This window comes from Clytia hemisphaerica, unplaced genomic scaffold, assembly GCF_902728285.1.
Source record: "Clytia hemisphaerica strain Z4C2 unplaced genomic scaffold, Clytia hemisphaerica genome assembly, whole genome shotgun sequence".
Lineage (NCBI taxonomy): Eukaryota > Metazoa > Cnidaria > Hydrozoa > Leptothecata > Clytiidae > Clytia > Clytia hemisphaerica.
Genome location: NW_027103917.1, coordinates 1,031,441 through 1,043,235, shown reverse-complemented (window position 1 = coordinate 1,043,235; position 11,795 = coordinate 1,031,441). Strand labels below are relative to the sequence as shown.

The following is an 11,795-nucleotide window of genomic DNA, read 5'->3' as shown; positions in this document are numbered from 1 at the left end:
TTCTCTTCGCTTGTAAATAAGTTCTGTAAAATAGACCTCTTCTCATAACAAAGGAGATATTCAGTTCTCGAGCAAGCGTGTACATTTTTGTAAACAAATTTTTTCGAAAACCAGAACACTAGACAGATAGAAAGACAACCGGCAGAAGAAAAGAGCAGACCCAGACGGTTCCGACCCAGACAGCCAAGAATTCGACAGCCAGAGCAGACCTAGAAGCATACCCTTTCCCACTCTTGCTTCCTTGCCAAGAGAACTGCCAGCTTTTATAAAGGAAAAGGGTAAGTTAAAGGTGATATTTCAGTCTGGGCTTCAACATTATTGGATAGGAAAGCAGTTTTAGAGTTAGCCTTAGATTAATTATTTGATTATTTTATCTTCTTGTCGTTGTCTTGTCTATTAATTTCCTATCCTAACACCATTTTTTAATCTCATATAAAATTATGCATGTTATGATTCTCTTGGGACTGTGAGCTACTGACCTGATACTAAATATATTGGACGAAGATGCTAATGCGGATGTTGTGTACCTAGATTTTTCAAAGGCTTTTGACAAAGTAGACCATTCAATTGTCCTACGAAAAATAAAGAAACTAGGAATAGATGGAAAATTATTACAGTGGCTAAAGTCCTTCCTAACAGAGAGAAAACAATCAGTGCTAGTGAATGGTGTCACTTCTGAATCACAACAGGTCATTTCAGGAGTCCCTCAAGGTAGTGTTTTGGGACCTTTGATTTTCCTCATATTGATTGGGGATATTGACAAGGAAGTGGTGCACAGCTTTCTCAAATCCTTCGCCGATGACACTCGCGCCACAAAGGAAGTCAAAACTCTAGAAGATGCTGTCCTACTTCAAAAAGATCTTGATAGAATATATAAATGGACGGATGACAACAACATGAAGCTGAATGATATAAAATTTGAACTCTTGCGCTATGGAAAGAACCATGAGATCAAGACTCAAACAAGCTATACATCACCGTCTGGTGTTGAGATTGAAAACAAAGATGTTGTGAAAGACCTTGGAATCCTTATGGACAGTAATTGCACATTTCAGAAGCAAATTACTGCAGTAATCGAAAAGGCTAAAAACTTAACATCTTGGATCCTGAGAACTTTTTCTTCACGATCTTTAAATTGTATGACCGTACTATATAAATCATTGGTGATACCAATATTAGAATATTGCTCCGTTCTGTGGAGCCCAAATGCAGTTGGTCTCATTCAGAGACTTGAAGATATTCAAAAGTCCTTCTTACGAAAGATAAATGGCACCCCAAACAATTATTGGGAGTGTCTAAAACAGACAAAAATTTACTCACTCCAAAGGCGAAGAGAACGTTACAGAATAATGTACGTCTGGAAGGTGATGGAAAAGATTGTACCTACTGTAAATGGTATCAAAACCACTGAAAACCCCCGGCTGGGCCGGATGTGTACACTGTCAATTCCAAAGAACCAAACATCAAAATTTAGAGACAGCACACTTGCAGTGCAAGGTGCAAAACTTTTTAATGCTATGCCAAAGAGCATCAGAAACCTCAAAAACATTTCTATCGATAAATTCAAAAGAGCCCTGGACACACACCTTAAGTCTATCCCAGATGAACCCCAGATCCATGGATATACTGGGTGCAGGAGAGCTAATTCCAATTCAATAATTGACATGAAAAATATCTGCTGAGATTCTTTTTCTCTCGACAGATTGATCACACAGAGGCGTGGTTCACCAAGAACCTTACCTGAAGCAGGATGCTCGAACAACCACACAAGTAACACAAGTAAGTAAGTACTTAGCTACAGCTACCCTCTCCAAGTTGAACAATAAACTATATTGTAAGAACTCTCGAAACAAAACATCTAACAAGATGACTAAAATGTCAAGATGTCAATTAACGAACACCTATCGCACTTTACAAACATTTTTGATTAGTTCGACTTAGTTCGATGACATTTTTTTGTTCGATGAAGTTTCGATCAATTAGTTCGATAGAGTTCGACAGGAACGTATGTCATTTCGGGCGGCCGCCAGTCAATACTCCATCAGAATATAAACAAGAAAAGGTATAAATCGAACTAATCAAACCCAAATCAAACTTCATTGATCTTAATCAGTCAGGCACATCCTGGCAAATGAACGGGGTATTTTTCACTTGCGACCATTGGCAAATGAACGGGGTCGAAAACGAAAGTGACGTAATAGCGCCGAATACCCAGTTTAATTGAACCGGGTTGGAAATATTTTGCTTCATTTCAAAGAACTGCATAGATGAAATTTTTTTTCCATGGGTCAATTTTGTCTTCGAAGATTGAAGAAGCTTTTAATGAAAAAATAAAGTTCCCAGTTTTCTTCCTTTTTCCCCTTTTTCAGTTTGAAGTTCATTTTTATTCATTTTCACGCTTTTAGCCTGAGACGTCCTATCTCATTTACACTGGGTGACGAATACCCCATGCAAATGCTCACCCCGTTCATTTGCCAGGATGTGCCTGACTGTTAATCGAACTGATCGAACCTCAATCGAATTTATCGAACTTCAATCAAATTTTATCAGACTATCATCGAACAGTCATCAAACTTTACAAAAATTTCCCGGTTTGATAGGTGTTTGATTGGCAGCTACATCAATATGCCTTCTTACCTGTCTTTAAAAATATAAATAAAAGTAATCACGGAAAAGGACGCGAAAAAAAAAAGACATAAGTGTGAGAACAGAGTAATCAAACTCGTTAGAAAAAGTACCATTAGAAGTCATAAAAAATCAACCTGAATAAATGCAATCGAAATCCCAGAGAACTTCATAATTCCCCAAACAACATTACATTACTATGTCAAACTCCCATTACATAAATTTTACAATTACGTCAGAGTAGACTACGCTCGCCACCGAAGAGGTTTATTTGGAAAGGGTAATTACATTTTATTGTTCGCTTCTTTTTTAAAGATTGGCCGGGTTGGAAAAGTATGAATTTCTTTGTACATATTTTACCTACCCCAAATATTTAGGAGGCTGAGTTTTAAACAAATGGTCAAGTTGAAACGAACGATAAATGTATCAAGGTCTGTTTTATTTACCCCCTGGTGACTTAACAAAAGAGACTTAACTCGATGTTACAATCCAATTATTGAAAGTTTGTCTCGGCCTTTTTATAATGAGCGAGACATACGTTCTCTGATTACGCAATTTTCATATTGACATTTTCGAGGCATTTTGATGTAACTGATTGGGTTTGGTAATTGAACACCTATCGTTCGCCAGTGTGGAATTGGTGCAAAGGCCATGCCAAAGGCGTAAAGACGTTACCATGAGATCGTGTAGCTTGCATCAGTGGAGGCTAACATGCATAGCCCTCAAATGAAAGACTTGGCTGGTCATTAAAATACAAAGTTAAATCAAAACAAAAATGGTAGAATAGAGCCGCAAGCGGAGCTGCATAGTTGTATTTTTAATGACCAGACAGGTCATTCATTTGAGGGCTATGCATGTTTGTCTCCACTGATGCAAGTTACCCGATCTCACGGTATTGAACTTCATAGAAATTTTTTTAACAATGGAAAGGTTAGTGCACCGCAGGGGCGATTTTTTCCGTAGGGGGCGTTTAGGGGGCTGGGATGTTAAGCATTTTCACGCCTGAAAGTTGGCTTAGAATCGACTATTTTTCCTGGTTTGATGATTCAAAAGCTTGAAAGATATCTCATATTTGATAAATTCTGTTCGGAAGAAAGCGATACACCGATAAAGGCGAACGGTAAACCGCGATCCCACGGGCGGACGGGTGGTTTCTGAGGCGGGCGGTGTTATTCTTTCGCTTCGTCATCCGCGTTCGACTTTTTGCTTTAAGCTGAAAGAGAAAAAATCACGCGTATACTGCCAATGAAAATGCGCTACTGTTCGACAAAATAAACATTGTGCATTAGACTTACGATTTATAATCGGATGAATTTTGGGTGAAAAACGGATTACTGAGAAGAATGAATCGAATATTGCCGTTTGCTAAACTTATCGAAAATGGCGAGGAGTGCTCCTGTATTCTGTCGTTGTGTGTTGTCCTGAAAATAAAAATTTGGAAAGGTTAGACTTACGCCAATATCTTACTTTGTAGCTGCTCCTTACACCAATACGCCAAAAGGAATTAGAGCCTCACGCCGAATATATTCTGAGTATCGTGCACCATTTCCAGACTGGATCGTTCGATTTGGTTCGATAAAGTTCGATTAGTTCGATAATCAAACTGTCCGATTGACATTGCCTGGTAAATACCGTGTGTTTTGCTTTTGATACAAATGATAAAGTCTCTTCTCAGTTTCTTCCGTAATTCGCTCCATCTGAAAGTTTTTTTAAAATTTCAATCCATGTGATTCGAAAGTGGTTACTTCTCAGTTTCTTCCGTAATTTGCTCCATCGGAAAGTCTTTTTTAAATTTCAACCAATGTGATTCTATCAACTGCTCCAACACAAGTGTTACGCATTTAAGCCAAATCGCGTATAACGAACAACCTCTAAATTGCAGAGTACAGGAGAAAAAAAATCGAAATTCAAAATGGCGGCCAAGCTCATGCTGATAACTATCAAAAATCTTCGTTTTTCAATCAGCTATTGCAGCTCAATAAATCAATGAAATAATTTGAAATAAAAAGTAAACAAACCTTGAACCTTTCATGAATCCAAATAAATAAAAGTATTCATCTAAAGTGAAGATTGGATTTCAAAATAAAACGATTTCCAAACCAATCTAAAGTCAGTGCCTGCCAACTAAAAATTTCTCTGCGGGGTCACTGGCAAGGAGTTACAACTCCAGACTTTAGATTCCAATTCTTGTATAGGCTGCAACTACACTGCCAAATGATCTGTATTACAAATACTTCCAAATGGGTCCATAAGTTAAGAAAATGAAATTATCATCTAGCACGGTGGTTTTATTTTTAAAAACAAACTTCAAAATAAAATTGTTAATGAACTTGTTACTTAAAATATCACTTACTTACATAATTTATTTATGATATAACACCCCTTTCTTAAATAAATGGCCTCTTAAAGTCTTTTATGTTTACCGCAAGAAGGGAGAAAAATTCTATTTGACCCCCGGTCTTTCTCTCTTTTTCTAGCTATTTCCCGGGTGTTAGTGTAGACACAACTTTAATCTGGGGAAATGAAGCGTTTTCATTGGTCTAAAATCACGGATGCTCACGTGACCAGAATTTTTATCCAGGGAAATGCCGTGGCGGCAATGTTTTGCTTTAGTGAGATTGACCATTTTGTTGTTTTGATTTGAGCGGGCAAAATTTCTGTACAAACCAAAATATGGCTTCGTTGGAATACCGGTTGAAACACTTGTGCCAACTTGGGACTATCTGACAAGACATGGGACTGCATGGGACGGCCATTCGGCCACCATTTCACCGAACCTCCAAAGTCATTTGATTTGAGTCAATGACCTGCGTATTAAAAAATACACAATTTCTCTTTTGCACCGAGTAGTAGTAAGTTGTTCCGTAGTGGAGCACACGCAAATGTCTGGAACGAAGAAGACCAAATTAGTGGCAAAACAATGGAGCGTTTGACGTCACTCACGCGCCAAGTTACACACTCTTTATTTGTTAATCCCATCGGGCGCTGGGCGGTTAGGCAGCGGGCATTCTGTAATTCTCCAATCAACGTCCAGTCATTTTGAATGAAAACAAAAAACTTAAAAAGGGCGCGCTATCAGTGAAAGTTATCGTGACATGTTATGACAGAAAGTATGATTGATAAACTTGGTGGAGTTATCAAAACAATTTTGTTGTCAAAAAGATTTAACAGTAAGTTAAAATACAGGCCAGATATCAACAGTCCCATGTTTCAATCAATTGTCCCAAGTTAGAGCAGTTGACGGTTTGCGTGTATGGTGAAGGTTAATGACTGGCCCTTCTTTTCCATGCTAATGGTTTTTTGGTGTCTTGGATAACGAGTAGTCATTTAACTTTGTTATTTTGTTTCAATCGTTGATTCTAAGGGATGAATTTTTTCTCATCTTTAGTTCTCAAACAAAAGCGGGAATTTGATGCAAGCGTTATTTTTTCAAAGAATCCTTTCTCATTGGATTAAAGCGCTTTACATTCATCTTTTTAAACACATACAGTAATTTTTTGATTGGATAGTAAAATATAGGACCCTCCCGGCACTCCAAAAACATCCGGAGCAGAAAGTGCTGTTTTTTTGTGCTCCCGAATGAAAGAGAGTAATTATCAAAGGAGCTATAATTATGTCTATGTCGTAAAAAGTTGTAAAGTTTGGAATAAATTTTGAACGTTCATTGAAGGTTTTTGTTCAGTGATTAACAAAGCTTCTGTTTTTAAATTCTCTAGTGTCATTACGTTTGAAACCTTTTGCAATTAGCTTAACGTTTTCCATAGTGATCGGTTCGTGTCCGCTGAGTGCTGAATGTCTGAAAACGGTCGAATTTATGTCTCTGTCACTATGATCTAAGACCCTTTCATAAATTCGTCTTTCAGTTTTCCCAATATAGGTTTCTCCACAATCCTCTTGGGGGCATAGTACTTTATACACTACATTGTTTTCGTGTAAAGTCGACGTTTTATCTTTAATATTAAACATTGATGATAACCTTGTACTTTTGTATGTAATTTGTGTTTTGACTTGTTGTGTACCGACAACGTTTTTCAAAGTCTTATTTAAGGATTTTACCAAAGTCTCAACTCGTTTTCCTTGGTAGGGCAGATAAAGTTTTTGACAATCATTGGATTCTGAAGTTTCCTCAGTGGTAGTTGTTTGCGGTTGTTGAAGTTTTTCTTCTGTATAGTGGATGGCTGTCATTATTACGTTCATTGGGTAGCAGGTTATGAAATACATGTTTCAGGCGAGTTATTTCTAAAATTTCAAAAAAGGCTTTTGTCAAACATATATTATGTGCTCTGAGTATCATAGTCTCATTGTTTTCTCATTTTAGCGTCCCATGGGTATCATTTTAGATTTTAGATCCTCATTCTGTATTAGATTTTTACTCTGATGATGACCTCTTGGAGGTCGAATGTATAGTTTTTAATAAAAAACAAAAATGCTTCTGGTTATTTTGTTTGTCAATGAGTATTAGATTATTTAATTCTTTTGAAATAGATTTGTAAAATACATCAGAATAAATCACAATGTGGAATTGGTTGGGAATAACAAATGATCCAAAAATACCCGAAGAAGGTGAAACAAAAGGTGAAAGTTCTGAATCCACCGAATCTCAAGAAAATTTGACAACTGAAAATGGAGATACAACTCAACCACAAGGAGCTGAAAAGAAGATGGTGGATGTAGCTGCAAACCTAAGCAGTATGTTTCTTGTTTTGTTTGCTCTCATGATTATTGTGTTTGAAAAAAGGGGAGGGTACAGTTCAGCAAGCTTTTGAAGTTAGAATATCTGAATTTCTGTCTGACATTAAAAGTAAAATTTACTATTTACTACTAATGATGTTTTTATATTTAGATCAAAACAAATAATTTTCATTTCATTCTTCACAGGTTATCTTTATACATTTGCTGACAAAGCAACCAAAACAGCAACGAAATTAAAAGAATCGGTTGACCAAAGACTTGAACAGGTACTGGCTACTTTTCTAAAGGTTTTGATTATACAAATGTTGGTTAGTTTACTAACTCGTCTAATCTAAATCAAGCTCTTTTAATTTTAACTGTATAAAAGGAATTTGGTTCAACTTCAAATTAGAAAACACAAGCTAAGCAACTCTGGCTGCTATCTCCTTTAATGTGATCTCAATTTTTTCTTCCACTTTTTCCCACTTTTTCTATATTCTTGAGTTAAAAAAAACATTTTATCATCTTCCTTTAGACTATTGTTGGAGATTTCAGTCGTGAAAATGAGAAATTTATACATGAACGTGATCAAAGACGTGTTGGTGAGTTCTACTTCTCTTGAATAGTTCAAAACTTATGTGTGGTGAGTTTCAAAGGCTTCAATAAACACGAACGACTTTGCAAAAAGCTTTGTAATTTTTATTGCAACAAGAAATATTGCACAAATGCTTTTCTTGCTGAACAGTCAGTACAAAGAGTTTATTAAGGCATATTATATTTGATTTATGTCATTTAAACGCAAAAGAATAGCTCAAGAAAATCAAGATTGAAGATTATTTGTCATGGTAGAAATTGCAATTATGGTATGAACTTTTTCTTCGAATTCTTTCCTAGGTGATGCTGTACCACCATGGGTTGGTTTCCATGAAGAAGCTGTGATGAAAAGTCAAATTCTCGCCCTATCTGCTGTATGTAAATTCATCTTATTCGATTTAGACATTTTTAAGAATCCTTTCTTAGATTGAAAATGTTCACGAGGCTTTGCTTTGTTTGCATTCCTTCAATGCCTTCTGAACTTTTTAAATATGATAAGCGTTCCATGCCGCGCTAAACATATTTTCAAAGATTTTAATTAGAAACTTTCTCAAGAGAGTTAGAATTTATCCATAGGGACATTTTTTAAAACAGTAGTGTAGAAACTGACTTCTACGAAAATCTTCCTAATTTTTTTAATATTCTTCTTTTAAATTCTAGTCATATGAGTCTGAATTAAAAAAAAAATTGTCGAACATTTACATACTTAGGTTTGGGTTTAAACTTTTCATGAAATATCATGAATCTAAGCAGTACCAAATTTGGTTGGTTCGAAAGTAGATATGATATATAGCGTCAGACCCCCTCACCCTCCTCCATGGAAAGTAGGGGGTTACAACCTAAAATATTCCAAAAAATGGAGGGGGCTTGAAGTACACCACTTATTTGGGGGGAGCTAAGATCACATTACTGAGTGTGGGGTCTTAATGGTTGGCTTTAATTACTCAATTTAAAGCTCATGGAGATAAAAAGTTTCCCCTGCGGCGCAGCAAATTTTTTTTCCGTAGACGGGCGGAAATATCTTTAATGGTCGGAAATATCATAGCGTAATGGTCGGAAATATCATTTGATGGTCGGTAATATCTTTTGATGGTCGGAAATATCAAAAACTCTGAAAATTTGAAAATTTAATGGTCGGAAATATCATTTGATGGTCGGAAATATTATTTGATGGTCGGAAATATCTTTTGATGGTTGAAAATATCATTTGATGGTCGGAAATATCCTAAGCTCTAAAAATTTGAAAATTTAATGGTCGAAAATATCCCGCGCTTTTAAAAATTCTTCATCAGCAAAAAAATGTAAACAAAGATGGTAGCAAAGGTGTTGTTGAGATTTCGCTGATTGCTCAGAGCGCAACGAGCAATTTTTTTCCCCGATAATTTTCCTATCCGTCATTCCGTGATTCAGGGGGTATTGGGTCATTGGTGTTGTGTGTGCCAGAGTAGTTTTTCATTTTAAGTTTTTGGGACACTATCTGAGAACTGTTCTGTTTCTTAGTTCTTTATACAGTATTTTACACAAGACATAGACAGCTTTTTAGGGAGAGAAAGTGGTAATAAACTTTTTATTCAAACACGACTCTTCTTTCTTTCTTGTCTTTTTTATATCCTTTCCTCCTCTAGCCCCCACTACTCTCAAATCACCCTAAAGCTAGTCCCAACCCTACCTATGGACACCCTCCCATTCTAGACCTTACCCGTGGGGCACTCGATCTGAAAATGACCATACGTTCGGCGGAAAATTTGGCTTCCAAAATCGAACCCTTACAGTGCATCCAGCTGGCAGTGCATGCAGTGAAAATTTGGCCAACAAATGACCCTTACAGTGGGGGCTAGAGGAGGAAAGGATATAAAAAAGACAATAAAGAACGAAGAGTCGTGTTTGAATAAAAAGTTCAATACCACTTTCTCTCCCTAAAAAGCTTGTCTGGCACGGTTGGCAAACAATATCATACTCCAGGATGCACACCGGCTCGAACCACCAAATGCAAGCAACCTTGATTTACAAACCCAACACCTAACCGCTTGCGTCAACGAGACACGACAAAAAGCTGTCATTCACAAATACTTATAGTGTGTAATTTACAGACCTTAATTAAGAAAGCTCCCAACCCTACCGGTGCCCCTACAAGGATCCCTACGGGATCCAAAGTTAGGTCTCAGGGTACGAATGCCCCTAAGAAGGCCTTCGGCCTTATATTGTGACTCTCGAGCTCCAACCCTAACCCTAACTGATAATAACCGAACCCCCGTCTACGTCCGCGGATTGAAAAATTTCACTTGCATCCTGGAGCATGATATCGTTTGCCAACCGTCTGCCACACACAACAAGTTGGCCACACAACACCACCTTTGCTACCATCTTTGTTTACATTTTTTTGCTGATGAAGCATTTTTAAAAGCGCAGGATATTTCCGACCATTAAATTTTCAAATTTTTAGAACTTTGGATATTTCCGACCATCAAAAGATATTTCCGACCATCAAATGATATTTCCGACCATCAAATGATATTTCCGACCATTAAATTTTCAATTTTTCAGAGTTTTGGATATTTCCGACCATCAAAAGATATTTCCGACCATCAAATGATATTTCCGACCATTACGCTATGATATTTCCGACCATTAAAGATATTTCCGCCCGTCTACGGAAAAAAAATTTGCTGCGGCGCAATATTTGAAATATATGTAATATATATATGTAAAATCTTAAAATATTCTACATTTAGTGGGTAATTGCAACGCAGAATACATTTTATTGACTTTTTTTTCCTGGAACACATTTTTGAAAGTGACGAGGGTCGAAAGTCCTGGGGGCTACCATAAAATTGTTGAATCTTTGGGGGGGGACTTAAGGGGGACTTCAATCTTAGGGGGACCTAACTTTTTGCCTGAGACCTAAACCCTCGCTGACGCTATGGGGTTTTGAGATTTTTTGAGAGAGGCCTGTGAATCAGACCTGGCAAAAGTTTTACTTTCCAAAAAACTGAGTCAACTCCTAACCCTAAAAAGAGGTAAAAACCTAATGTATTCTACAGGCCGGGATTCAAAAATACCGGCAACATTTTGACGACAGTTGTCATTACTAAATCTGTTTTTGATTTATAAACTATACGAATTGAAAATACACACTTACAAGAAAATTTTGGACAGCCAAAACCTTAGGAAAAGTCAGACATTGTGTTATAAGACACGTGCCTCTCCAAACGTGATAATTGACCTCTCCAAGCTCCCTGGCTAGTGAGAGTTAGCTCCCTACTATTAAAGATATTGTAGCACAGAGCTACAGAAGGCTCAAGAAATTTCTTGGCCAAGTGCAATTTAGTTTTTTTGCGAAGCTCAGACAGACGTACTCTCCGGATATTCTAAAGTTGATTTTTATTTTGTATCTTATCAGGATGAACGAAATTTTCTTCGTGACCCTCCATCAGGAGTGGATTTTCAATTCAACCTTGAACACATGATGCCTGTTGCTCTTGCAGTTCTCAAAGACGATGAAGAGTTGGAAAGAATGAGATTTACTGTCGTCCCAAAAAGGTCAAATTTCTCTCTTACAATGTGTATTGAATCAATCTAATATAAAAAGTGTAGTACAGTCAAATCTCTTATTCAAAACGCTCTAATAGACGATATCGCGTTTAGATAAATGCAATGCATTCTGGTTTCTCGGGGACCCTCAAGGGAATTATAATCTATTCCAGATCATTATATAATCGACATTATAATTCCTTTGAGAGTCCCCGAGAAACCAGAATGCATTGCATTTATCTAAACGCGATATCGTCTATTGGAAGCCTACTATAATTCGAACTAAAACAATGGTTCCTACTTTTGCTAAAGTTAAAAAGTGTCCAACTTCCACTTTATTATACCGGGTGCGCCACAAAAATGTTTCTCTCTTT

At 37.0% G+C, this 11,795-nt stretch overlaps 1 protein-coding gene across 1 annotated transcript; it reads left to right on the top strand.

The window, feature by feature from the left end:
- The first annotated feature begins 186 nt into the window (after nt 1-186).
- On the top strand, nt 187-11,470 carry LOC136809513 (synapse-associated protein 1-like). The gene is made up of 6 exons (XM_067066051.1): nt 187-278; nt 7,111-7,314; nt 7,504-7,583; nt 7,832-7,898; nt 8,191-8,264; nt 11,291-11,470. The coding sequence occupies exons 2-6, from the start codon at nt 7,140-7,142 to the stop codon at nt 11,468-11,470; spliced, it is 576 nt and encodes a 191-aa protein (XP_066922152.1). The 5' UTR covers nt 187-278; nt 7,111-7,139.
- The last annotated feature ends 325 nt before the right edge of the window (nt 11,471-11,795 follow it).

Excerpts from the sequence above, each read along its gene's own strand:
- LOC136809513 (XM_067066051.1), top strand. The coding sequence starts at position 7,140 with ATGTGGAATTGGTTGGGAATAACAAATGATCCAAAAATACCCGAAGAA. Across the intron at positions 7,315-7,503 it reads TGTAGCTGCAAACCTAAGCA|GTTATCTTTATACATTTGCT; the intron begins GTATGTTTCTTG and ends CATTCTTCACAG. Across the intron at positions 8,265-11,290 it reads AAATTCTCGCCCTATCTGCT|GATGAACGAAATTTTCTTCG; the intron begins GTATGTAAATTC and ends GTATCTTATCAG.